Source organism: Geotrypetes seraphini, chromosome 7 (genome assembly GCF_902459505.1).
Source record: "Geotrypetes seraphini chromosome 7, aGeoSer1.1, whole genome shotgun sequence".
Classification (NCBI taxonomy): Eukaryota; Metazoa; Chordata; class Amphibia; order Gymnophiona; family Dermophiidae; genus Geotrypetes; species Geotrypetes seraphini.
This window is the reverse complement of record NC_047090.1, coordinates 129,012,781-129,035,969: the sequence shown is the minus strand read 5'-3', so window position 1 is coordinate 129,035,969 and position 23,189 is coordinate 129,012,781. Positions and strand designations below refer to the sequence as shown.

The window sequence follows — 23,189 nt, the reverse complement described above, 5'->3', positions numbered from 1 at the left end:
ATACGTCAAACCCTCACATAAACCCGAGAGGGACTCCAAGAGAGTTGAGATCACTTTATCTGAATACTCCTTGTTACCTAGGCGATCCTTTTCAAGAGCCAAGCCATAAGACAGAAGGAACCTGGATTGAACATTGGAATGGGACCCTGAGTCACAAGGTCGTCCGAGAGAGGAAGGGGATCCGCCACCTGATGCCTCACCAGATCCGCGTACCACGGTCGCCTGGGTAATCCGGAGCCACCAGAACCACAAGGCCTGGATGTCAAACTATGCGGAGAAGAACTCTGCCCACTAATGGCCACGGAGGGAGCCCATACACCAGCCCCTCCATTGGCCATGGTTGAACCAGAGCATCCAGTCCCTCGGCTTGACCATCTCTGTGACGACTGAAGCAGCAGGGTGTTTTGGCATTGAAACTTGTGGCCATCAGGTCCATGAGGGGCTGACTCCAAGACTGCACTATCGACTGAGTAGCCACAGGGCTTAGACATCACTCTCCGGGATCTAGCATGTGACGACTGAGGAAGTCCGCTTGAACATTCTCCACTCCGGCTATGAAGATGAGACTTTGCCCAGAGCATGAGCAGAGCTGCCTCCTATGCCACCAAAGTTCTCCCGGTGCCCCCCTGATGATTGACATAGGTCACTGCCGTGGCATTGTCTGAAAGAACCCTGACTGACTTGCACAACAGAAAGGACTGGAAGGCTAACAATGCCAGATGTATGGCTCTGGTCTCTTAGACATTTATCAACCAGGAAGCCTCCTCCGTGGACCAGGTGCCCTGAGCTGAGTGATCTAGACACTGAGCTCCCCAACCGAGAAGACTGGCATCTGTGAACAACACCGTCCACTGCGGCAGGTCCAGACTCGCCCCTTGCACAAGATCTGGAGCCACCAACGAAGACTGCAATGAGCCAAGCCCTGAAGCGGAACAGGATGATCCAGACTGTGCCTCTGAGGCAATCACCACCGAAGATGAGCATACTGAAGAGGATGCATGTGGGCCCAAGCCCACCTCACTACATCGAGGGAAGCCACCATCGACCCCAAGACTTGAAGGAAATCCTGCGCCCAAGGACATCAAGATGCCATAAACAGGCAAATCTGAGATTGCAATTTGCTTACCCAGGTCTCCGGAAGGAAGATCTTCCCCAAAGAGGTGTTGAACAGAACTCCTAGATACTCCAGGCGCTGAGATAGAGACAAGCAGCTCTTGGAAAGGTTGACGACCCATCCCAGTGACTGCAGAAACTCCACCACCCAAGCCGTGACCTGGGTGCTCTCCTGGAATGACTTCGCTCGAATCAACCGGTTGCCAAGATAGGGATGAACCAGAATGCTCTCTTTTCGCAACGCCGCTACAACAACCATCACCTTTGTAAATGTCAGCGGAGCCGTGGCCAGACCAAAAGGAAGCGTACAGAACTGATAGTGTTGCCCCAAGATCACAAAGCGGAAGAAGCAATGATGGGAGGCCCGAATACGAATATGCAAGTAGGCCTCTGTCAGACCTAGAGAGGTCAGAAACTCCCCTGGCTGAACCGCCAGAATCAGACTGCAGAGTTTTCATGCGGAAGGATGGCACGTGAAGAGCCCTGTTGACCCCCTTCAAATCTAGGATGGGCCGAAAAGTCCCTTCTTTCTTTGGCACCACAAAGTAAATCGAGTATCAACCTGTGCCCCACTTCTGAGGGGGAACCAGAACCACCGCGTGTAGATCTAACAATCTTTGCAGGGTATGGCAAAAAGCCTGCTGCTTCCACACCACATGCGAGGGAGAAGTGAAAAAATGATCTGGTAAGGAACGGGCGAACTCCAGAGCATAGCCGTCCCAAATCACCTCCAGAACCCACTGATCGGACGCGATCTCTGCCCACTTCGGATAAAAATCTCACAGCTGGGCGCCCACTGTAACCACGACGGGCGCTGACAAGAAGTCATTGGGCAGGATGGGCGGCAGGGGACCCGGCGGGGTTGCTACCCGCACCTCAGCGGGCTCCACAAAAGCACTGCATGCGCTGGAAGAACCTGCTTCTAGAGAGCCCCGGAGACTGAAAAGAGGCGGCTCCTTGACCAGGGCAGAAGCGGCAGAAATCACGCCCACGTGCAGCACCACACCAAGCCAGCAGCCTATCTTCAGGCAAACGAGGCACTTTAGAATCGGTTAAAGTCTGAATCAACTTGTCCAAGTTCTCACCAAACAAGAAAGACCCCTTAAAGGGAAACTTTGTCAAATTAGCTTTGGACACCATATCCGCCGACCAAGCACGAAACCACAAGGTATGGTGTTTTGCCACTCCAAAAGCCAACGACTTGGTAGAAGCTCACAAGAGGTCATACATGGCATCTGAAAGATAAGAAGCACCCAATTCAATTTTGGCAACTTCATGCTTTACCAATTTCCAATCTTCAGATTTACTGTCAAGCATGTGCTCGGCCCAGCGAAAACACGCCTGAGCCACCAACCCGCTACACATCGTTGTCTGGACTGCCAGAGCTATTACATCAAAACTCTGTTTAAGGAGGGACGCCAACTTATGCTCCTCAGGTTCCTTCAATGCTGCACTGCCGTCAACAGGCAAGGCATGCCGCTTAGAGATGGCCGAGACCACCGGGTCCACCATCGGCGACTTCAGAGTGTCCCTATCCCCTTCAGAAATGGGGTACAGGTGGGCCATGGAAGGCGCAAAACGAAAAGGCGCTTCTGGCACCTGCCACTGTGCGAGCATAATATCCCGAATATCCTGATGCATAGGAAAAGAGCGGGAAGCAGAGCAAATCCCCTTAAGAAAGTGATCCACCGTATAAGGGGGCTCTGACAGAGTGACCTCAAAGTGTAAAACCGAGCAGACCAGAAGAATTAGCTCCTGAAGCTTGTCCCACTGAAAAATGTGCCCCATAGGTGGATCTTCGCCAGCAGAGGGGTACTCGAACACCCCTGCTGGCGAAATCCATCCTCCCAAGAGGATCCTGGAAATCTCCCCAAAGGTCCAGGTCCTCATCAATAACATCTTGCTCCTCTGGACAAATATCCTCATCTCAAGAGACCCTCGGCCGCTTGGACGAGAGAGGAGAAGGGGGGGGAGCAAAACCGCCGCTGTATGGGGCTGAACCGGAGAAGACATCGAAGGCAACCCCCTCCCCCCTGAGACCCTGGGGGTGGACATAAGAATAGCCTTACTGGGTCAGACCAATGGTCCATCAAGCCCAGTAGCCCATTCTCATGATAGTCAATCCAGGTCACTAGTACCTGGCTAAAACCTAAAGTGTAGCAATACAGGGCAAGCAGTGGCTTCCCCCATATATCTTTCTCAATAACAGACTATGGACTTTTAGAACATAAGAAGTTGCCTCCACTGGGTCAGACCAGAGGTCCATCCTGCCCAGTGGTCCGCTCCCGCAGCGGCCCATCAGGTCCGCGACCTGTGAAGTGGTTTCTGACCACTTCTATAACCTACCTCCAGTTCTATCTGTACCCCTCTATCCCCTTATCCTCCAGGAACCTATCCAAACCTTCCTTGAACCCCTGTACAGAGTTCTGGCTTATCACCTCCTCCGGAAGCTTGTTCCATGTGTCCACCACCCTCTGGGTAAAAAAGAACTTCCTAGCATTTGTTCTAAACCTATCCCCTTTCAATTTCTCCGAGTGACCCCTAGTGCTTGTGGCTCCCCACAGTTTGAAGAATCTGTTCTTATTCACTTTCTCTATGCCCTTTAGGATTTTGAAGGTTTCTATCATGTCCCCTCTAAGTCTCCTCTTCTCCAGAGAGAACAGCCCCAGCGTTTTTAACCTGTCAGCGTATGAGAAATTTTCCATACCTTTTATCAGTTTAGTCGCCCTCCTCTGCACTCCCTCGAGTACCGCCATGTCCTTTTTGAGGTACGGCGACCAGTATTGAACACAGTACTCCAGGTGTGGGCACACCATTGCGCGATACAGCGGCATGATGACTTCCTTCGTCCTGGTTGTGATACCCTTTTTGATGATGCCCAGCATTCTGTTTGCTTTCTTTGAGGCTGTCGCACACTGCGCCGATGGTTTCAGTGATGTGTCGACCATCACCCCCAGATCCCTTTCAAGGTTACTCACCCCTAGCCGTGTTCCCCCCATTTTGTAGCTGAACATCGGGTTCTTTTTCCCTACATGCATGACCTTGCATTTCTCTACGTTAAAACTCATTTGCCACTTTTTTGCCCATTCTTCCAGTCTCGTTAGGTCCCTTTGCAGGTTTTCACAGTCTTCCGTGTTCCTAACCCTGCTGCAGAGTTTGGTGTCATCAGCAAATTTGATAACCTCACATTTTGTCCCCGTCTCCAGATCGTCAATAAATATATTGAACAATAGAGGTCCCAGCACCGACCCCTGTGGAACTCCGCTCGTGACCCATTGCCAGTCTGAGTATTGGCCCTTTACTCCAACCCTCTGTTTCCTGCCTGCCAACCAGTGTTTGATCCATCGGTAGATATCCCCTTGCACCCCGTGGTTCCACAGCTTTTTTAGTAGCCGTTCGTGAGGTACCTTGTCAAAGGCTTTTTGGAAGTCAAGGTAAATGATGTCTATGGATTCCCCCTTATCCATCTGGCTGTTTATTCCCTCGAAGAAGTACAGCAAGTTTCCTCCAGGAACTTGTCCAAACCTTTCTTAAAACCAGCTACGCTATCCGCTCTTACCACATCCTCTGGCATTCTCTGAGTGAAAAAATATTTCCTCCTATTGGTTTTAAAAGTATTTCCCTGTAACTTCATCGAGTGTCCCCTAGTTTTTTTAAAATTTTTGTCGGAGTGAAAAATCGATCCACTTATACCCATTCTACTCCACTCAGGATTTTGTAGACTTCAATCATATCTCCCCTCAGCCGTCTCTTTTCCAAGCTGAAGAGCCTTAACCGTTTTAATCTTTCCTCATACAAGAGGAGTTCCATCCTCTTTACCATCTTGGTCACTCTTCTTTGAACCTTTTCTGGCACTACTATATCTTTCTTGAGATAAGGAGACCAGAATTGAACGCAATACCTCCAGGTGAGGTTGCACCATGGAGTGAAAAAGGGGCATTATGACATTCTTAGTCTTGTTAACCATCCCTTTTTTAATAATTCACAGCATCCTGTTTGCTTTTTTGGCCACCGCCGTACATAAGAATTGCTGCTGCTGGGTCAGACCAGTGGCCCATCGTGCCCTGCAGTCCGCTCACGCGGCGACCCCTAGGTCAAAGACCAGTGCCCTAACTAAGACTAGCTCTACCTGCGTACGTTCCGGTTTAGCAGGAACTTGTTTAACTTTGTCTTGAATCCCTGGGCGGAAGGTTTCATCGTATTGTCTACAATGATACCCAGATCCTTTACTTGGGCGCTAATCCAAAGTGGACCATAGCATCCGGTAACTGTGATTCAGGTTATTCTTCCCAATGTGCATCACTTTGCATTTGTCCACATTAAATTTCATCTGCCATTTGGATGCCCAGTTTTCCAATTTCCTAAGGTCCACCTGCAATTTTTCACAATCCGCATGCATTTCAACAATTTTGAACAGTTTAGTGTCATCTACAAATTTAATCACCTCACTCATTGTTCCAATTTCTAGATCATTTATAAATAAGTTAAATAGCACTGGTCCCCTCCAGCTGCCAGCACATAAGCTTTACAGAGTGCCAACATGAACTCAGGGGGAAAAACCCCTAGTGACCCCAAGGGACTCCCTGCCACAGCAGGGACCCAGCAATACATTGCCCCTGCAATTCCAACACAGGGGGAAGGTCACCTGAGGACACAGAGATGAAGGAGGAGGTTCCCGCTGAAATTGGACCTGAAACCACCAAAATCGGAGCTCCTGTGGCCGGCCGCATCTGAAAGCCTGGGACTTTCCTGACGCTGATGCCGAAGAACCGACTGACACGAAAAGGGAATCCCCAACCACTCTGGCAGTAAGGGAATCCTTTGCACCCTGACTGTTAGCAGCTGGGGAACCCTCCGCGTGGGTGTCAAGGGAAGCTCAGGCTTCCCCACGATCCAAAGCCGACTCGCGAGGTACATGCAGCGGGGTGCCCTGGCCGCCGGCATCCGCTACCAACAAGGCTCCCCTACTGCTCCGGCCTGCACAACGCTTGCACAGGCCAACTGCGAGTACCTCACGTCTGGAGCACAATGAGCATTTTTTCCCTTTAAAAGTGCTCATTGTGCTGAAAACCGCCCTAGCTGCAAAAAAGTGCCGGTTACTTGAAAAAAAAACAGTAAAAAAGGAAGTTTTAAAGGGAAAATAGCCTTTTAAACCAGCACAGCCTCAGGATTTTTTTTTTAAACTCAGAACAGACTCCACGGCTCTCAAAGCTGGAAGGCTGATCAACCATGGAGGCCAGGCTGCTGGCTGAGGCACCTCTACAAAACTTTTGGGAGGTGGAGGAAGGTGGGGGGGGGGGGAGAAGGACCCAGCACGAGACTCGCCAGGTTTAACACCCCCAAGATCAGATGGATCCCCAAACAGGACCCATTCAAGTTCTGTCCAGCACAAAAGGAGAACCCAGGAGTCCAAAACAAATTCCAACAATACTAAGAGGGGAGCCAAATTAGTCTTTCCACCTGCTGCTGGAGACTGTGATAGACTGGATTGCACGGGAGTAGTCTATCCCAGTGGTTCCCAACCCTGTCCTGGAGGAACACCAGGCCAATTGGGTTTTCAGGCTAGCCCTAATGAATATGCATGAAGCAAATTTGCATGCCTATCACTTCCATCATATGCAAATCTCTCTCATGCATATTCATTAGGGCTAGCCTGAAAACCCGATTGGCCTGGTGTTCCTCCAGGACAGGGTTGGGAATCACTGGTCTATCCTAATAAACAAGTTTGTTCTCAGTCTCCACCTGCTGGTAGCAGTGAGGTATATAATCCATTCGTAAGGACTATACCGATCTACCAGGCGCTACAGAAGGGGTTTGTTTGTATCTAAGGAGAGCTCTTTGTTAATTTTTTTCCGATGCTGAGAGCTTGACTACAATGAACTTTTATCCAGTTATCTTTTAGATTTCTTCAATTTTGCTACTAGAAAGCACTTGCGTGTGATATGACTTTTTGATTTTCCATCTGTAAAGAGATGTTTACAAATGATTTCTTAGTAAAACTTTAGCATATTTGGCAGCTATGTGGTACAAACTAGTACTTATATATCAATATCAACTTCTTACCTAGTCTTTAGAAAATCGCTGAAAACCCACTTGTTTAGTAAATATTTTGATTAATTTGTTATGATCATATTACATATGGTTAGCATCTCTTAGCTGTTAACCGCACTGAACTGCAAAGGTAGCTGCTATATATAATTTGGTAGTGTTGCTATCAGATGCAAACATCCTAGGTGAATAATCTTCAGAAATGTATTGGATTGGAGGGTCTAAGTAGTCAAGGATTTGCAAAAAACTGCATCCCTCTCTTACTGGTAGCCTGTCCATCATAGATACTGGGACACTGGTTATGTTCTCATGGAAGTAGTCAAAACCCCATTTATGATTTTGGCTGTGGCACCGGTTGGATCTTCTGGGCCCTCTGCTGTCTGTCAAGAGCAAGATTCCTTGTCTTGACTGGGAAGAGCAGAAGGAAGGATATCTAAGACTATGAGATTGATAAAACTTCCTTTGTCCTGGGATGGAAGTAGGCATGGAAAGAAGTATTAATTGTGCTACTTGATAAGGGTAGCAGCCTCCTACACTTCATCTCTAAGCAGATTCTCTCCAAACAAAAAAAAAAAAATCTCAAGAGTAGCTCTGGTGATGTGCATCCAACCAGCTACGTGAAAAGACAGAATGAGCAGGCAGGAAATGGCATACATGAGCACTGAAATGACTCAAAGGTTTCTAAGTATGTACTCAGCTGGGGAAACTTTCCCATGCAGGCTCTTTTGGTGACATCACTCATGTTCTGAGAACTTGGTATCTTGCTTGTCTTTAGAGAACAATACAAAGTTGTACCAGTAGCATGAATACATTTTACTAACATTTTCTTAAGACAAAACATGGTCAACACAAACTTCATACATGGATCACAAATGCACCATCCTAAACAAAACAGACAATGTGGTTCTTCAAGCATTTCTCCACACCCCACAACATATAAAGCTCATAATTTATAGTGGCACATAAAATGGAATCTCTAAGTCTTTGCTGTTATTAGTCTGGCTAATATGTACTGCAACATTCATAGATTTTGATCATAAATAGAAGTGTGTGTCTGCATGCATGTGTGTGTATGGGGGGGCCTCAGTTGCACCGCCTTGTTAGCCACAAAGACAAGGATCCTAGTGGTCCTAGTGACTAGCCAGCAAGCCCCTCTCAACATAGAACATGGAACAGAGGAGTCAGAAAGATTGGCAAGAGTAAAGGATCTGAGGGAAGACACCAACATACTTTACAAACCAACACTCTCCCCCTACCACAGATCGTTCCTGGGACTACCTTAAAAAACCCTGGTTGCCTAGTGGCTTCTTCAGGGGAAGGAACAAAAACCACTCGTTTCTGACAGATGTTGCTTCTGCTTCAAAATAGCTTCTAGGAATTCCAGTTGAAGTCTCCTGAAACTGCCATAGTCTCAGCAGCCATATTGAGATCGGAATAAGCAACAGAAGGAGCACTCTCAATATGACTGGCTGGGACCTCCTGCAGCAGTCTTGGAAGCCATTTTGAAGGAAAAACCAGCCATGTGCAAGAGTGAATGGGGACTGTCCCTGCACCCACTTCCCACCAACCATAGAAAAAAGATAGCAGATAAAAGGCCAAATGGCCCACCTAGTCTGCCCATCCGCAGTAACCATTATCTCTTTCTCTCTCCGAGAGATCTCATGTGTCTATCCCAGGCCCTTATGAATGCAGACACAGTGCCTGTCTCTACCACCTCTTCTAGGAGACTGTTCCATGTGTCTACCACCTTATCCGTAAAAAAAAGTATTTCCTTTAGATTACTCCGGAGCCTATCACCTCTTAACTTCATCCTATGTCCTCTCGTTGCAGAGTTTCCTTTCAAATTAAAGAGACTCGACTCATGCGCATTTATATTACGTAGGTATTTAAACGTCTCTTTCATATCTCCCCTCTCCCGCCTTTCCTCCAATGCAGTGTTCTTCAACCTTTTGACACTTATGGACCGGCAGAAATAAAATAATTATTTTGTGGACTGGCACCAGTCTGCGGACTGGCAGTTGAAGAATACTGGGCTAAGTCGTGCCCATCTCCACCCAATCTCCGCCCCGACCCCGCTCCCATAATAGTACTAATGGTAACTCCATTTTTTCTATTCATTTTTCATATATATATATATATACACACACACACAATATAATCGTATTAACAACACATAATGGTCAACCACAAAATTAAAATACACAAAGCACACTGTATGCGTTTCAACATTCTTTCCTACCAGAAAACAGATATCCCCATGCAAATGCAGGACCAAAAACTAAAAGTACTAATATTTACAAACAAACCCTAAGATTCAAGACTCTGCAAGCAGTACAACCCCAGAGGAAAAGAAACAAATGCATTTCTTCCTGAACAGACAGCAGATGTAAATCAATCACTAAATTAAAAAATAAAAGCATTCCCCCTACCATTGTTGTGTCTCTCCCTCCATGCTGTGCCTTGCCTTCTGGCCTGCCCCCCAGTGTTATCTTCAGGCCGAACCACAATACGATCAACTCGGTGTCTTCAGGCCGGCTCCCTGAGTGCTGCAGTGCACAAAGCTGTGGGCAGCGGCTCCTCGCACGCATCCCGCACCTCATCTGGAAGCCTTCCCTCTGATGTTGCAACGTCAGAGAAAAGGCTTCTGGTTCAGGTGCAGGACACGCGTAGGAGCCTTTTCCTATGGCTTTGTGCACTGCTGGACTCAGGGAGCCGGCCCGAAGACACGGTGTTGATCGCACCGTGGACCAGTGGCTGAAGAACACTGTCTTCTGCCCAATGGACTTGCTGGCCCTGTGGACAGGCAGAAAATTTCTGCGGACCGGTACCGGTCCACAGACCAGTGGTTGAAGAATACTGCTCCAAAGTATACAGATTGAGATCTTTAAGTCTGTCTCCATATGCCTTATGATAAAGACCACATACCATTTTAGTAGCCTTCCTCTGGACCAACTCTATCCTTTTTATATCTTTTTGAAGGTGCGGCCTCCAGAATTGTACACAATATTCTAAATGAGGTCTCACCAAAGTCTTATACAGGGGCATCAATACCTCCTTTTTCCTACTAGCCATACCTCTCTCTATGCAACCTAGCATCCTTCTAGCTTTCGCCGTCACCTTTTCAACTTGTTTGGCCACCTTAAGATCATCACATACAATCATATCCAAGTCTTGCTTTTCTGTCATGCACATAAGCTCTTCACTCCCTAATCTATACTGTTCCTTCGGGTTTTTGCAGCCCAAATGCATGACCTTGCATTTGTAAGCATTAAATTTTAGCTGCCAAATTTCAGACCATTCTTCAAACTTCGCCAGATCTTTCCTTCATGTTATTCACACCATCCAGGGGTTTATTCTATTGCAGATTTTCGTATCATCCGCAAAGAGGCAAATCTTACCCGACAACCCTTCAGCAATATCGTTTATAAAAATGTTAAAAAGAACAGGCCCAAGAACAGAACCTTGAGGCACACACCACTGATAACATCCCTTTCCTCAGAGTGCTCTCCATTGATCATTACCCTCTGTCGCCTTCCACGCACCAGTTCTTGATCCAGCCCGTCACTTAGGGACCCATCCCGAGGGCACTCAGTTTATTAGATGTCCTGTGAAACACTGTCAAAGGCTTTGCTAAAATCTAAATACACATCTAGCGTACATCCTCTATCCAATTCTCTGAACAGTAGCTCAAGAAGGGGCTGTTGTAGGGGTGGAATGTGGATCGAGAGGGGGCTGCTACTAGCAGGTCAGTTCGGGAGAGGACACTTTTTGGTCAGGTGGGTCCAGTTTAGAGAGCTGCACGGCAACGGGGACGACGGGAATCCCACGAGACCCGCGGGGATCCCGTGGGTTCCCCCTTCGGGTCACGGGGATTCTGTGGGGACGCCCCCTAGGGATGCGATGATACCATGGGGACGCCCCCTAGGGTGCGCGGGGTTCCTGCGGGGTTGGATGTACTCACGAGGCTCGTCTTCTCCCTACCTCCCTGCCGCAGCACACAGCCGATCGGAAGTCTTCCACGATGTCAGCGCTGACGTCGGAGGGATGGCTTAAGCAAAGCCCTCCCTTCCTCCGACGTCAGCGCTGACATTGGGAAGACTTACGGTCGGCTGTGTGCTGCGGCAGGGCAGGTAGGGAAAGGCAGTGGTGTACCAAGTGGGGGCGGGAGGGCGGTCCGCCCCGGGCGCAACCTTGGGGGGGGGAGTGCACAGCCAGCCAGGTCCCCTTACCTTTGTGGCGCTTCCCCCAACCGACCGACAACAGGCCCGGTCTGACAAACCTCCCTGCAGCCGCGAATCTAAATTACCTTCTTACAGCAGCTTCAATACTCCAGCTGCTGTAAGAAGGTAATTTAGATTCGTGGCTACAGGGCAGGGAGGTTTGTCGGACCGGGCCTGTTCTGTTGTCGGGTGGGCGGGGAAGCGCCAGGAAGGTAAGGGGCAGGGAGAGAGAAAGGGAGGAAAGGTGGAGTGGAGAGGAAAAGACGCTTAAGGGAAATGGGTAAAACTGAGGGGGGAGAAGGACACTGAAAGGACATGGGGAAGATGGGGGGAGAAGGACGCTGAAAGGACATGGGGAAGACAGAGGGGGGGAGAAGGACACTGAAAGGACATGGGGAAGACAGAGGGGGGGGAGAAGCACACTGAAAGGACATGGGGAAGACAGAGGGGGGAGAAGGACACTGAAAGCACATGGGGAAGACAGAGGGGGGAGAAGGACACTGAAAGCACATGTGGAAGACAAAGGGGGGAGAAGGACGTTGACAGGACAAGGGGAAGATAGGGTGAGAAGGACGCTGAAAGGAAATGGGGAAGAAGATGGGTGCCAGACCAATTTGGATGGGGGGGAGAAAGGGAGAGGCACAGTAACAGAGCAAATGGAAGACGCAGAGAGAAGAGAGATAGTAGATGGAAGGAATTGAATGAGAACATGAGGAAAGCAGAAACCAGGCAACAAAAGTAGGAAAAAAATTCTATTTCTTTTTTTTTTGCTTCAGGATAAAGTAGTATATTAGTTGTGTTGATAAAAATTTATAAACATTAGAGGCTCTGGTAGAAACCTGTTTACAAAGTATGTATTCTTCCCAATTAATATTTCCAAATTAATAAAGTCTTTTTGCTTATTTATAAATGGGTTTCTACCAGAGCCTTTAATTCAGTAGCATAATTAAATGAAATAACTATTTCTGAAGTTTATAGGGACGGGCGGGGACGGAAGGGATTCCTCGCGGGGATGGAGGGATTCCTCGCAGGGATGGGTGGGATTTCTGTCCCCGCGCAACTCTCTAGTCCAGTTTTGTTTTCATCTTCAGCTGAAACCCAACAGGCCAATTTTGGTCACAGATTTGGTTTTGGCAGAAACTGAAGATCTGTTATTGATTGGGCTCTACTCCTTCTGTTTATTTTCTTGGCACTGAAAATGTCTTCCATTTGCCAAGCTTATTTGTAAATTCTTTGAAGTGAGCAGGCATAGCCAGGTAAAAAAGAAAATTGAGCACGTTCACACTCATTTTGAATTGGTAATATGCTCACACTGTTTGGCCAATGTATTTTCAGGCTTCCAAGTATAGTAAGAAGAGACATTTGTAATCATACTGACATTCATTAATTGTGTCATAATCCAAGAAAAGTGACTTAAGTCTTAGAAATTGAGTTATTCAGCTGGCTAAGTAATCAAGAAGATGCTGACTTAAATGCAACAAACCACATTTTTCTATCATTTCGTTTGCCAGGAATATACCGTTTTAATTAAAAACAATTTTTAGATATAAATAGAACCCAACTGACACCATTATCTTGTTTCTCAAGTAAGCATACACTAAGACTTGGTACCTTTTCTTAGACTGTGACACAATTGACATCTTTAATGCGCAAACTAAACCATTAACTTAGTATGAATTTTATTGCATAGGTCTCAATGATAGTTCACCAAGGTGAACAAAATAAATGTAATACTGATGCAAAATTGTATTACAAAGTTATTAAAGGACATGCACTGGCAACATCAGTTTAGAGGGACTGATGTCTACATACAGTTAAATACTGTGCATTACATACAGATTTAATACCTGTCATCACTGTTGCCAGTTAGTAGCTAAACAGAAAACTTTGAGAAAGTGAAGGGAAAATCCCAACATATCACATACCTTTTCTCTCTCAATTGCTTCTAATAGCACTTTTCTTGCTTTTGGAAGATTCTTCTGTACTTTAAAAAGATGACGAGCGAGTTTGATAGCATAAAATGATGCTTCACTACTGGATTTTGCTTTTTTTACTGCATCCTCAAGCAAGCTTTCAGCTTCTATCAGGTTTCCATGCCGCCGTTCTAAGCTAACTCTTCGTAAACGAATCATTGCCAACCCTTCCACTCTCTCTTCCAATATCTTCAAGACTCTCCTTGCTTCATTAATATTACCTTAAAAACATTAAATAGTTAACACAACATTTCTTGCAGTTTTACACTAATATTGTTTCCTTCCTTTCAAACACACCAATTTGAGAAATTCTTCCTCAATAATAACCACATCACACATAGAACAAAAATACATTTAATCTGGTTCCTACCCTGTTGTTCTTCAAAGGCAGCCCAAAGCAAGTGAGCCATTGGCTTCTTAGGAAGGTGAATTGTACAAGCCCTACGATAAACATGTCGCACCCCTTCAACACTGTGGCTCTCCATGTACTTGGCATACTAAATAGAGAAACAGAATATTAAATGAATTAGTTTATTTTCAGAAATCAAATAGATGACTGAACAATAAAAAATATCTTTTTTAAACCCATTCAGCACCTTTATTGAACCACTAGACTAGTTTCTGTAAGGAAGGACGAAGAGAGGCAACGAAGTTGGCTTATGCAGCAGTCAAATCTGGTTGCAAGCAGACCATCCCCTAATACAACAGATACAGTTATATATGAACATTCAAAAATATACAGTTGGTTAGTTACTAGAACAATTATGCAATCAGTCATAACTCGGGCAGAAAGTGCATCCTTGCCTTTATCCAAAAGTCCTCATAGAGGGCACAAGCAATGACACATCTCTCAAACAGAACCACAACACGCTCATGAGTCCCATTTTCAATTTCGAAATCCAGGTATTCTTTCCAGTTTCTGAGCTGTGCTTTCTCCAAAGTTTTGACATGGAAGTATGGCCGTTTTATCTGAAACCAAATACAAGACAAACTAATATGGCAAAACAGACCTCCATGTTTGCAACAATTATAGACTGATCAAGTGTTTTGATATCTCAAATCCCATCCAGCATTTTGTTCCTCCCCAAAACTGTGGTTTATTTACACTGCAATTCTGGATCATAAAAAAATCTAATTGAGGTAATTGTCAAAATCAAATTACTCAATAACCAGACAGCAATTTTTAGCAAATTCTAAAATTGCAGAAACAAAACAAAACAACAATCATTTTTTTCTTAATTTGAACATTAACAATTATATGTAGACTAGTTTATTAACTGATAGTATGTGTTCTGTTGAAGAGCTCATAGGAATAAAATGGTCCCTGTACCAGACAGCACGTGCTAACTGCTAATAAACAACCCCTCTGTTTTACAGCCAAAACTACTTAAACAATATAAAAGTTTCAGCCTCAATAGGTTAAAATTCAAGTGAAAAGCACTAAAAAGCAGGCAAAGCTCATGTTACACTTATGTTTGCTTTCTTCTGTATGGCAGCATATGTTTTATAGTACTCTAATAAATTTGCATCAATTGAAGCTTGCAGAAAGTACCATCAACTTTAATTTGCTTCTTCTCATTGTTTCCCAACGCAGAAGAGTTATAATTGTTTCAGATGACACTGGAATCAAGGAGTATAGCTCCTGAAATTTACATGAGCACTTTCAAATATTCTTGAAGTGCCTTCCCCACCCAGATCTAAATATAAGTGACACCAGTAGAATTACTTTCGCTTATTCAAAACAGTTATCATTTTCATGCATATTGGTTTAAAAAAGAATCCCTAGTTCTTTTTGGATTTATTGTAAACTGCTTTGATTTGAGTATATAAGCCTCTGTTAAACATTAGAGAAGTATGTGACACCAAGGAATGGAGTGGTAGCATTTTGCTGAGCTGTTCCAAACCTCCTGCTGTTAATCTCCTAATTATCAACTGCCAAGATAATCTTGCTGTATCAGGCTTGGGTGAAGGAGAATACGTATCTTTCCCCCCTGAATAGCTATCAATTCAATGCAGAAAGGAGAAAGTCAGGGATGCTGATGTCGCTCCGGCCGAATCCAACCCCCCACCCCCCGGCGCATCCCATGACTCTTTGGCAGCCTCACGGTGGGTGGGATAGGAGGAATCCATTCTGCCTCCTGTACCTGCCGAAATTGGACATCCACACCTTCTCCACGTACCTTTTGGGTCCCATGTAGCCAGCCAGTGCACAGAGCAGGAGCGATCTTCCTGCCCTCCTGCTCTGTTCGAGGCTGCTGGCTGATTCCACCTCCATCGCGTTCCTTTGAGGTCCCTCGTAGCCAGCTGGTACACGGAGCAGAACCGATCTTCCTGCTCTCCTGTTCGAGGCCGCTGGCTAATTGGCTGCTGCGAGTTTTCACGAGTTGAGAACTCGCAGCAACTAATTAGCCAGCAGCCTCAAACAGAGAGAGCAGGAAGATCGTTCTTGCTCTGTGCACTGGTTGGCTACGAGGGACCCGAAAGGTATGTGGGGGGAGGTGTGGATGTCCAATTTTGGCAGGCACAGGCGGCAGAAGGGATTCCTCCTGTCCCGCCCACCGTGTGTGTGTGTGTGTTGTGACCATCCAGGTGTTATACCCGCCAAGGTCCCAGTTAGGTCTGAAGACAAGGTACAAAGGAAAGCCAGGAAAGGAGTGGGCAAAATTCATTCTGTTTCTGAGGCTGACAATTTTCCTATTAACCACCAGAAGGTGCCCGATCTTCTGAACATGAGTTAGGTGATCAGTATTCAGGTCACCACTGGAGGAGCTCAAGAGCCACATTTACCGTATTTGCCGGCGTATAAGACGACTTTTCAGTACCTTAAAATCCTCCCCAAAGTCGGGGGTCGTCTTATACGCCGGGTACTGTTTACATCACAGTTCTTCAACCGCCGGTCCGCGGACCGGTGCCGGTCCGCAGAAAATTCCTGCTGGTCCGCACAGCACCGGCGAGATGGACCCGTTAAATTTTCTGCCCCGATGGTGTTTGCAGAAATCTTCTGTTCCTCCCAGCCTCGGGCGATCAAGACAGGCGGTCATTCCCTCTGTGAGTCTCGCCTATGCGGAAACAGGAAGTTGAAACAAAATAGGCGGGACTCAGAGAGGGAAGGTCCCGACATTTGCAGCCTGTCTTGATCGCTGCCCCTGCTGAGTCGCCGAAGAGGGTCGCGGGGAAAGTGCAGGCAGAGAGAAGATGGTCAGCGTGTGCGGGGAGGTCAGCGTGCCGATTGGGGCCATCAGCAGCGTTTGTGCTGAGTCTGCCCACGTGCAGGATGCGGCGGGTAGGGGCCTCCGACTCGTCTTGGGCGGCTGGGCCTGCGGTGCAAAGCTGTTTTTGCCGGCTTGGGGGGGGGGGGGGGGTCGCGAATGTGCAGGGCACAGCAGGAGTAAGATCATGGGGAGCCTTCAACAGTGGCTGTCTCCTCTCCTAGCAGCTCTGTACTTACCAGGGCAATGATTCACTTTGGCAACTTCCCCTTTCCTCAGAGGCGGCAACGGACCCAAGGCTGCCTAAGGAAATCACTGCTGCAGCAAGTACTGAGAGCTGCTGGAAGGAGAGGAAGCCACTGTTGGAGGCTGGGAAGCTGATGGATAAAGGGAGAGCTGCTACTGCACCTGGAGAGAGGTAGAAAGAGAGATGCTGCTGGGAGGGGAAGAGGGAAAGAGTTGGGAAGAGAGCTACTGTTGGATAGGGGGGAGGAGGGAAGGGAGAAGGTAAAAAGGAAGGAAATAGCTGGCAGGGAGATTAGAGGAGGGAAAGGGGAGAGACCGGAATGAGAAAGTAGAGAGAGATTGATGCTGGAAATGGGGTCAGCAGAGAAATGAGAGAGGGATAAAGATGCCCTTAAGGAAGTTGCGGGGGCGAACAGGAGGCTTTTGAAGGCTTTTAAAGGGAAACTGTCATGCCAGCAAACTTGCTAGGGACTTGCCCGGCACTTGCTCTCTCCCTCTATGTGTTATCTTCCTTCTATCATTGACAGTTTCAGTTTGGTTAACAGTTTAGAAAACAAATAGCATGGCAGCTCCCATGGGTTTATTGTTCTATTCAGCTTTAGTGAATTAATTAAAATTGTTGAAATAAATTCTGATGTTCTTTTAAGTTTTATTTGTTGTGCAGAAGGTGTGCGGAAGAAGGGGTAGTCTTATTTGGCGAGTATATAACAAACTCTATATTTTAACTGTAAAAGTTGGGGGGTCGTCTTATACGCCGGCAAATACGGTAGTCCTGCTGACACAGCCAGTTTAGGGCGTGTCCCTAAGATACAAAAAGCCACAGTGGAGAACAGACAGGGAGGCCGGCTAGGGAGGAGGTTCAAACCTGCTCTCCCTGAGATTCTCCCTGGGTCAAGCAGGTGCACTAAGCCTACACCGATGGAAGTGGAGGAGACTGGACAAGCTGAGGAACTGTCTTTGCTGGAAGCTGAATGTCCGATGGAAGTCCAAGAAAGCTTTGTGGAAGCTGATGCAGACTTACCTGAGATCATGGAAGTTGGCTTAATTACCAGCTGCAAACAGTGAGGTTTGTTTTGTTTTTTTTCAAGAAACTGTTTGTTTTTTTGGGACTATTTGATTTTGGGAGCTGATTGATTGAGCTCAGCATTTTTGGTTTCTTGTAAAGCTGGGAGTGTCATTTGGGGAGAGGTTTTGCTGACACCCAGGAAGGGAAATTGTGAAAGCCCATACTAGTGCTTTTTCTGTGCAAAACCTGGGACACTCTCCTTTGCCCGGCAGAAGCATATTGGATGCCGGAGGCTTTATTTTTAGGACTGTAAAGTATGAGAACAAGTGCAAAGAACTTTATTTTTGTATTGTGAATAATCCTGCTTGGGAGCAGGCAGTGCAAGCTCTGAGGAGAACTAATCCTCAGAGGCAGTTTGGACTGAGTTAATAACAAGTGAAAGTTTTGGACTTTATTTTGGAGCTGTTTTATTTTGTCATCATTTTGGTATTTTGCTTTGCTGGAAGTTTTCCTTCAGCCATTTTTCATCCTTGTTGTATGGATTGATGACTTTTATGTTTGGAGAAGTAAAAGTGAAATACTTCTTTTTGTGTGGTTTATGTTTTGTGTTCCTGAGTGTGTCAGTTCAGTCCTGCAGGGTGACTCCAGTCCGGGTCACACGCTAGTGTATTTTTTTCGTGTAACCACTTGGAGCTCTGTGGAGTCCTGATCGGACCACAGTGGGGGTTACAGCTTGTGTGCGTTGGATTTGGCTGGAACAGGAGATCCCTCATATCCTGGACTACTGGGTCCTGCGGCAGGCCCGGTGAAGGCCTGCAAGGCACTGGGAAGGAGATGGTACAGGGCAGTGAGGGAGGAGGGGGGGACAGGGTGCAGAGCCTGGCATAGAGGGAAGGGGGTAAACTGCAGAGCCTGGCAGAGGAGGGAGTTAGGGAGGGGGTGCTGGTGCAGACCCTGGCAGGGCACTTGAATATTAGGGTGCAGGCCCTGGCAGGGCACTTGAATATTAAGCCCCCATCTTATATTTGAGTCAACCATTTTTCCTTCTTTTTTTGAGGGAAAAAATGGGGATCTCTACTTATAATCGAGTATATACGGTATATGCATCTTTGCTTTATGAGAGTGCAATAGGTGCAGATGTATTATAGGTAGGATCGTGGGGTTTTGCCAGCTTGATGGTTCAGTTGCCTTATGAAAATTGAGATATTCTCCTATGCAATTGCTTTCTTCTGCAAGATTAACAAAATAAGACACTTTGTTTCAATGTTGTACAGTATATTGTCTTTGAATAAAATAAATTTAAACTAAAAGAATCCATAGACAATATTGGTGAATCCAAGTAGGATCAGGTCAAAACTCCATCTACAGGGACTTTGCTAAAATTGTAGGTTCTCCAAGCTATATTTAACTGTGTCTCCAGAGGGCCCAAGATGGTGCAGATGTCTGTACTGAGTCCTAAGTTCAACAAATCTTTCCTTTTCCCCTAAAATAGTCTAGCACAAATGTCAAATTAGGTTCAAAGATTCAACCCCTTCTCTCCCGTAATGCTAATACATATCCATCTACGAGTTCATTTAATATGCCACATAGCAAGTGATGTGTGAAGTTCTCTTACTGTGGAACTGTCAAACATGTGTTTCAGAGGATTGTGTTTGTGAGGAGCTAGCTAAAGTAAAAGTGGACAAAAAGCAATGGGGTCAGATGGTGTAAATCTGAGGGTACTGAAGGAACTTAGGGAAGTTCTGGCAGCTCCACTGGCTGACCTTTTCAATGCTTCTATAGAGTAGGGAATGATACTAGAGGACTGGAGAATGGTGGATGTGATCCCTCTCCACAAAAGTGGAAGTAAGGAAGAAGTAGGGAACTACAGACCGGTAAGTGACTTCTGTTATAAATAAATTAACAGAAACGTTTTTAAAATAGAATGGCAATGTTTCTGGAATCCTGTGGATTATAGGATCCAAGGCGACAAAGATTCACTAGAGGCAGGTCATATCAGACAAACCTGATCAATTTATTTGGATAGGTGACCTGAGAATTGGATAGAGGGAGTGCACTAGATGCGATGTATTTAAATTTAAGCATCTAATAAATAAACTGAGTGCCCTCGATATGGGCCCCAAAGTGATGGACTGGATCAGGAACTGGTTGAGTGGAAGGCAACAGAGGGTAGTGGTCAATGGAGATCACTCTGAGGAAAGGATGTTACCGCTGGTTTGCATCAAGGTTTGGTTCTTAGGCCTGTTCTTTTTAACATTTTTGTAAGCGATATTGCTGAAGGGTTACCTGGTAAGATTTGCCTGTTTGCGAATGATACCAAAATTTTCAATAGACGCCCCTGATGGTGTGGAAAACATAAGGAAGGACCAAGAAAAATGTGAGGAATAGTCCGAGACTTAATAGAGACAGACTTAAAGCTCTCAATATGTATACTTTAGTGGAAATGTGACTGTGTATTACCAGCAACAAATTCTACAAGACTTACAACTAAATACCTGGAAAACCCTACTCTCCAGACATTTTGCAATTTGTTCTAGTACTTTCTGCTCCAGAGCATGATTACTCTCAGCTACCCCCATCAATCTGTAGTTACAGAGGTAGCATTCAAAAAAATCCAAAAAACTTCATAACACAAGTCCATGGTCCAAATATCAGAAATTCCTGGACACAATAGGCAGAGATGTGAAATCAGGGAGTCATGTTCAACTTGAAGATACCGTATTTTTCGTTCTATAAGACGCACTCACCTATAGAGGAGGAAAACCCAAGAAAAAAATTCCCACCGCCATGCCCTGTACCCACTCTGGTGGTAGGCCAGGACAGGGTCTTATAGAGCGAAAAATCCATAGGCAGAGTAGGCATTCCCCCCCCCATAGGCAGCACAGGCACCCCCTCTCCATAGACAGAACAGGCACCTCCCGGTACATTTTTTTAAAGTCCCCTTTCTGCGCTCCTGCCTGTCTCCCTTGCCAGACAGCTCTTCTTCAGTTCGGACACAGCGGCGTAGAATGCAGGCTCGTGCTGTCTGTGTTCCTGTCTTGTCCGGCACCGCTCCCCGATTGGCTTCAGCCAGTTCTTGCCCGAGAACTGACTGCAGCCAATCGAGGAGTGGCGTCGGATCAGACAGGAACAGACAGCACGTGCGAGTACACACACCTTCGAGTCGGGGGTAGATTCACATCATAAGTATGGGCCACATTGTAATTCCAGGTCTAGGGGGAATACACATTGTAGTTCTGGGTCCAGGGGGAACATATACAACGCAAATATTGCTGTAGGTGTTCAAGTAGCTCAAGCAGATATATCCCCACTGATACGTAACAAAAATACAACATGGAGGGCTATGTACGTCAACGCACACAGTTTGGGAAACAAGATCCTGGAGCTGGAAACAGAAATAAGGAATGCTGACCTGGATGTGGTGGCAATATCTGAGACCTGGCTCACAGACTCCCACGGGTGGGACATGGTCATACCGGGTTACAACTTGCTTCGCCGGGACAGAGAAGGCAGATTGGTAGGAGGTGTAGCATTATATACTAAAGATGACATTAAGGTCACAAGAATCTCAGATGTCCAATACACTGGGGAATCCCTTTGGGTTAATTTGGCCAGAGGGAAGGAAAATGCTTGTATCTTGTCGTAATTTACAGACCCCCAAGACAACAGGTTGACCTGGATATGGAAATAATCGGGGATATAGAAAATATCACCTTGCGTAGGGACACAGTATTGTTAGGTGACTTCAACATGCCTGATGTGGATTGGGATACACTAACCTCCGATTCCGGCAGCAACAGGAGGCTATTAAACTCTATGAAGGGAGCTGGTCTGAAGCAACTGGTGTTGGACCCAACAAGGGATCAGGCAATACTGGACCTATTACTTACCAACGGAGATAGTGTCACAGAGGTCTCGGTGGGCGACACATTGGCCTCTAGTGACCACAACATGGTATGGTTCAATCTTAGGAAAGGTTTCACTAAATCTAACACGCTGACCAAGGTCCTCAAATTCAAGGACACAAACTTCCAAGACATGGGTTCCTTTGTTCACCAGGCGCTACAAAGCCAAGCAAAAACCGATAGCGTGGAAGAAATGTGGTCGACTTTGAAAGCCACCATACAAGAAGCGACAAACCGCTATGTTAAATTAGTAAGTAAGCGGCGAAGAAACAACAAGCCGCAATGGTTCAATGCGGAGATCTCAGACCTCATCAAGGAGAAGAAAAAAGCATTCATCTCTTACAAACAATCGGGGAAACAGGACTCTAGAGCAGACTACCTGACCAAGTCAAAAGCAGTCAAAACAGCAGTCAGGGAGGCTAAATTCCACATGGAGGAGTCTCTGGCAAAGAACATCCAGAAGAGAGATAAATCCTTCTTCAGGTATATCAGTGATAGAAGTAAAAACTCTGTCGGGATTGTACGTCTTAGGAAACCAAACGGAGACTATGTGGAAAAAGATTCCGAAAAAGCCCAACTATTAAATGAATACTTCAGCTCAGTCTTCACCCGTGAAGCGCCGGGGCTTGGCCCTCAACTACAGACAAGGGCTGACTCAGTTGACCCGTTTAGTAACTTCGAGTTTACGCCCAGCAGTGTCTACGATGAGCTGTCAAAACTCAAGATCAACAAGGCAATGGGGCCTGACAACCTACACCCCAGGGTGCTTATGGAGTTGAGTGATGTCTTGGCAGAGCCACTGTCAGCGCTCTTCAACCTCTCCCTTAGTACAGGCAGTGTCCCGTTGGACTGGAGGACGGCTAACGTCATTCCACTCCACAAGAAAGGCTCAAAGATGGAGACAGCAAACTACAGACCAGTGAGTCTAACATCAATAGTGAGCAAACTAATGGAAACTCTGATCAAACGCCAATTGGATAAGATCCTGGATGAGGAAAATCTTCGGGACCCCCGTCAGCATGGATTTACTAAGGGGAGATCATGCCAATCCAACCTGATCAGCTTCTTTGACTGGGTGATGGGGAAGCTGGATGTTGGGGAGTCCCTGGACATCGTGTACCTGGACTTTAGCAAAGCATTCGATAGCGTACCACACCGCAAGTTGCTGAGCAAGATGAGTTCTATAGGATTAGTTGACACATTGACGAAATGGGTTAGGAACTGGCTTGGTGGTAGGCTTCAAAGGGTAGTGGTGAACGGCACCCCCTCAGAAATGACGGAGGTGATCAGTGGAGTACCACAGGGCTCGGTCTTGGGACCGACCCTATTCAACATCTTTATAAGAGACTTGGCAGAAGGACTTCGAGGTAAAATAGCATTATTCACCGATGACGCCAAACTAAGCAATGTAGTGGGCAAATGCACAACGGACGAAGATTCAATGCCCGACAACATGATGCACGACCTAC

At 46.4% G+C, this 23,189-nt stretch overlaps 1 protein-coding gene and 1 non-coding gene across 4 annotated transcripts in view; both read right to left on the bottom strand.

Annotated features, from left to right (window-relative positions):
• PRPF39 (pre-mRNA processing factor 39) overlaps window positions 1-23,189 on the bottom strand; it is a 271,712-nt gene that overhangs the window by 96,825 nt on the left and 151,698 nt on the right. For all 3 annotated transcript variants that reach the window (XM_033951797.1, XM_033951798.1, XM_033951799.1), the window contains exons 8-10: window positions 14,159-14,323; window positions 13,725-13,851; window positions 13,307-13,575 (exon numbers count right to left, since the gene is read on the bottom strand). In XM_033951797.1, the coding sequence (XP_033807688.1) occupies window positions 13,307-13,575; window positions 13,725-13,851; window positions 14,159-14,323 (561 nt within the window). The remainder of the gene's footprint in view (window positions 1-13,306; window positions 13,576-13,724; window positions 13,852-14,158; window positions 14,324-23,189) is intronic.
• On the bottom strand, window positions 13,157-13,246 carry LOC117364392. Its single transcript, XR_004540239.1, has one exon. It is a non-coding gene; the product is annotated as a small nucleolar RNA SNORD127 (small nucleolar RNA).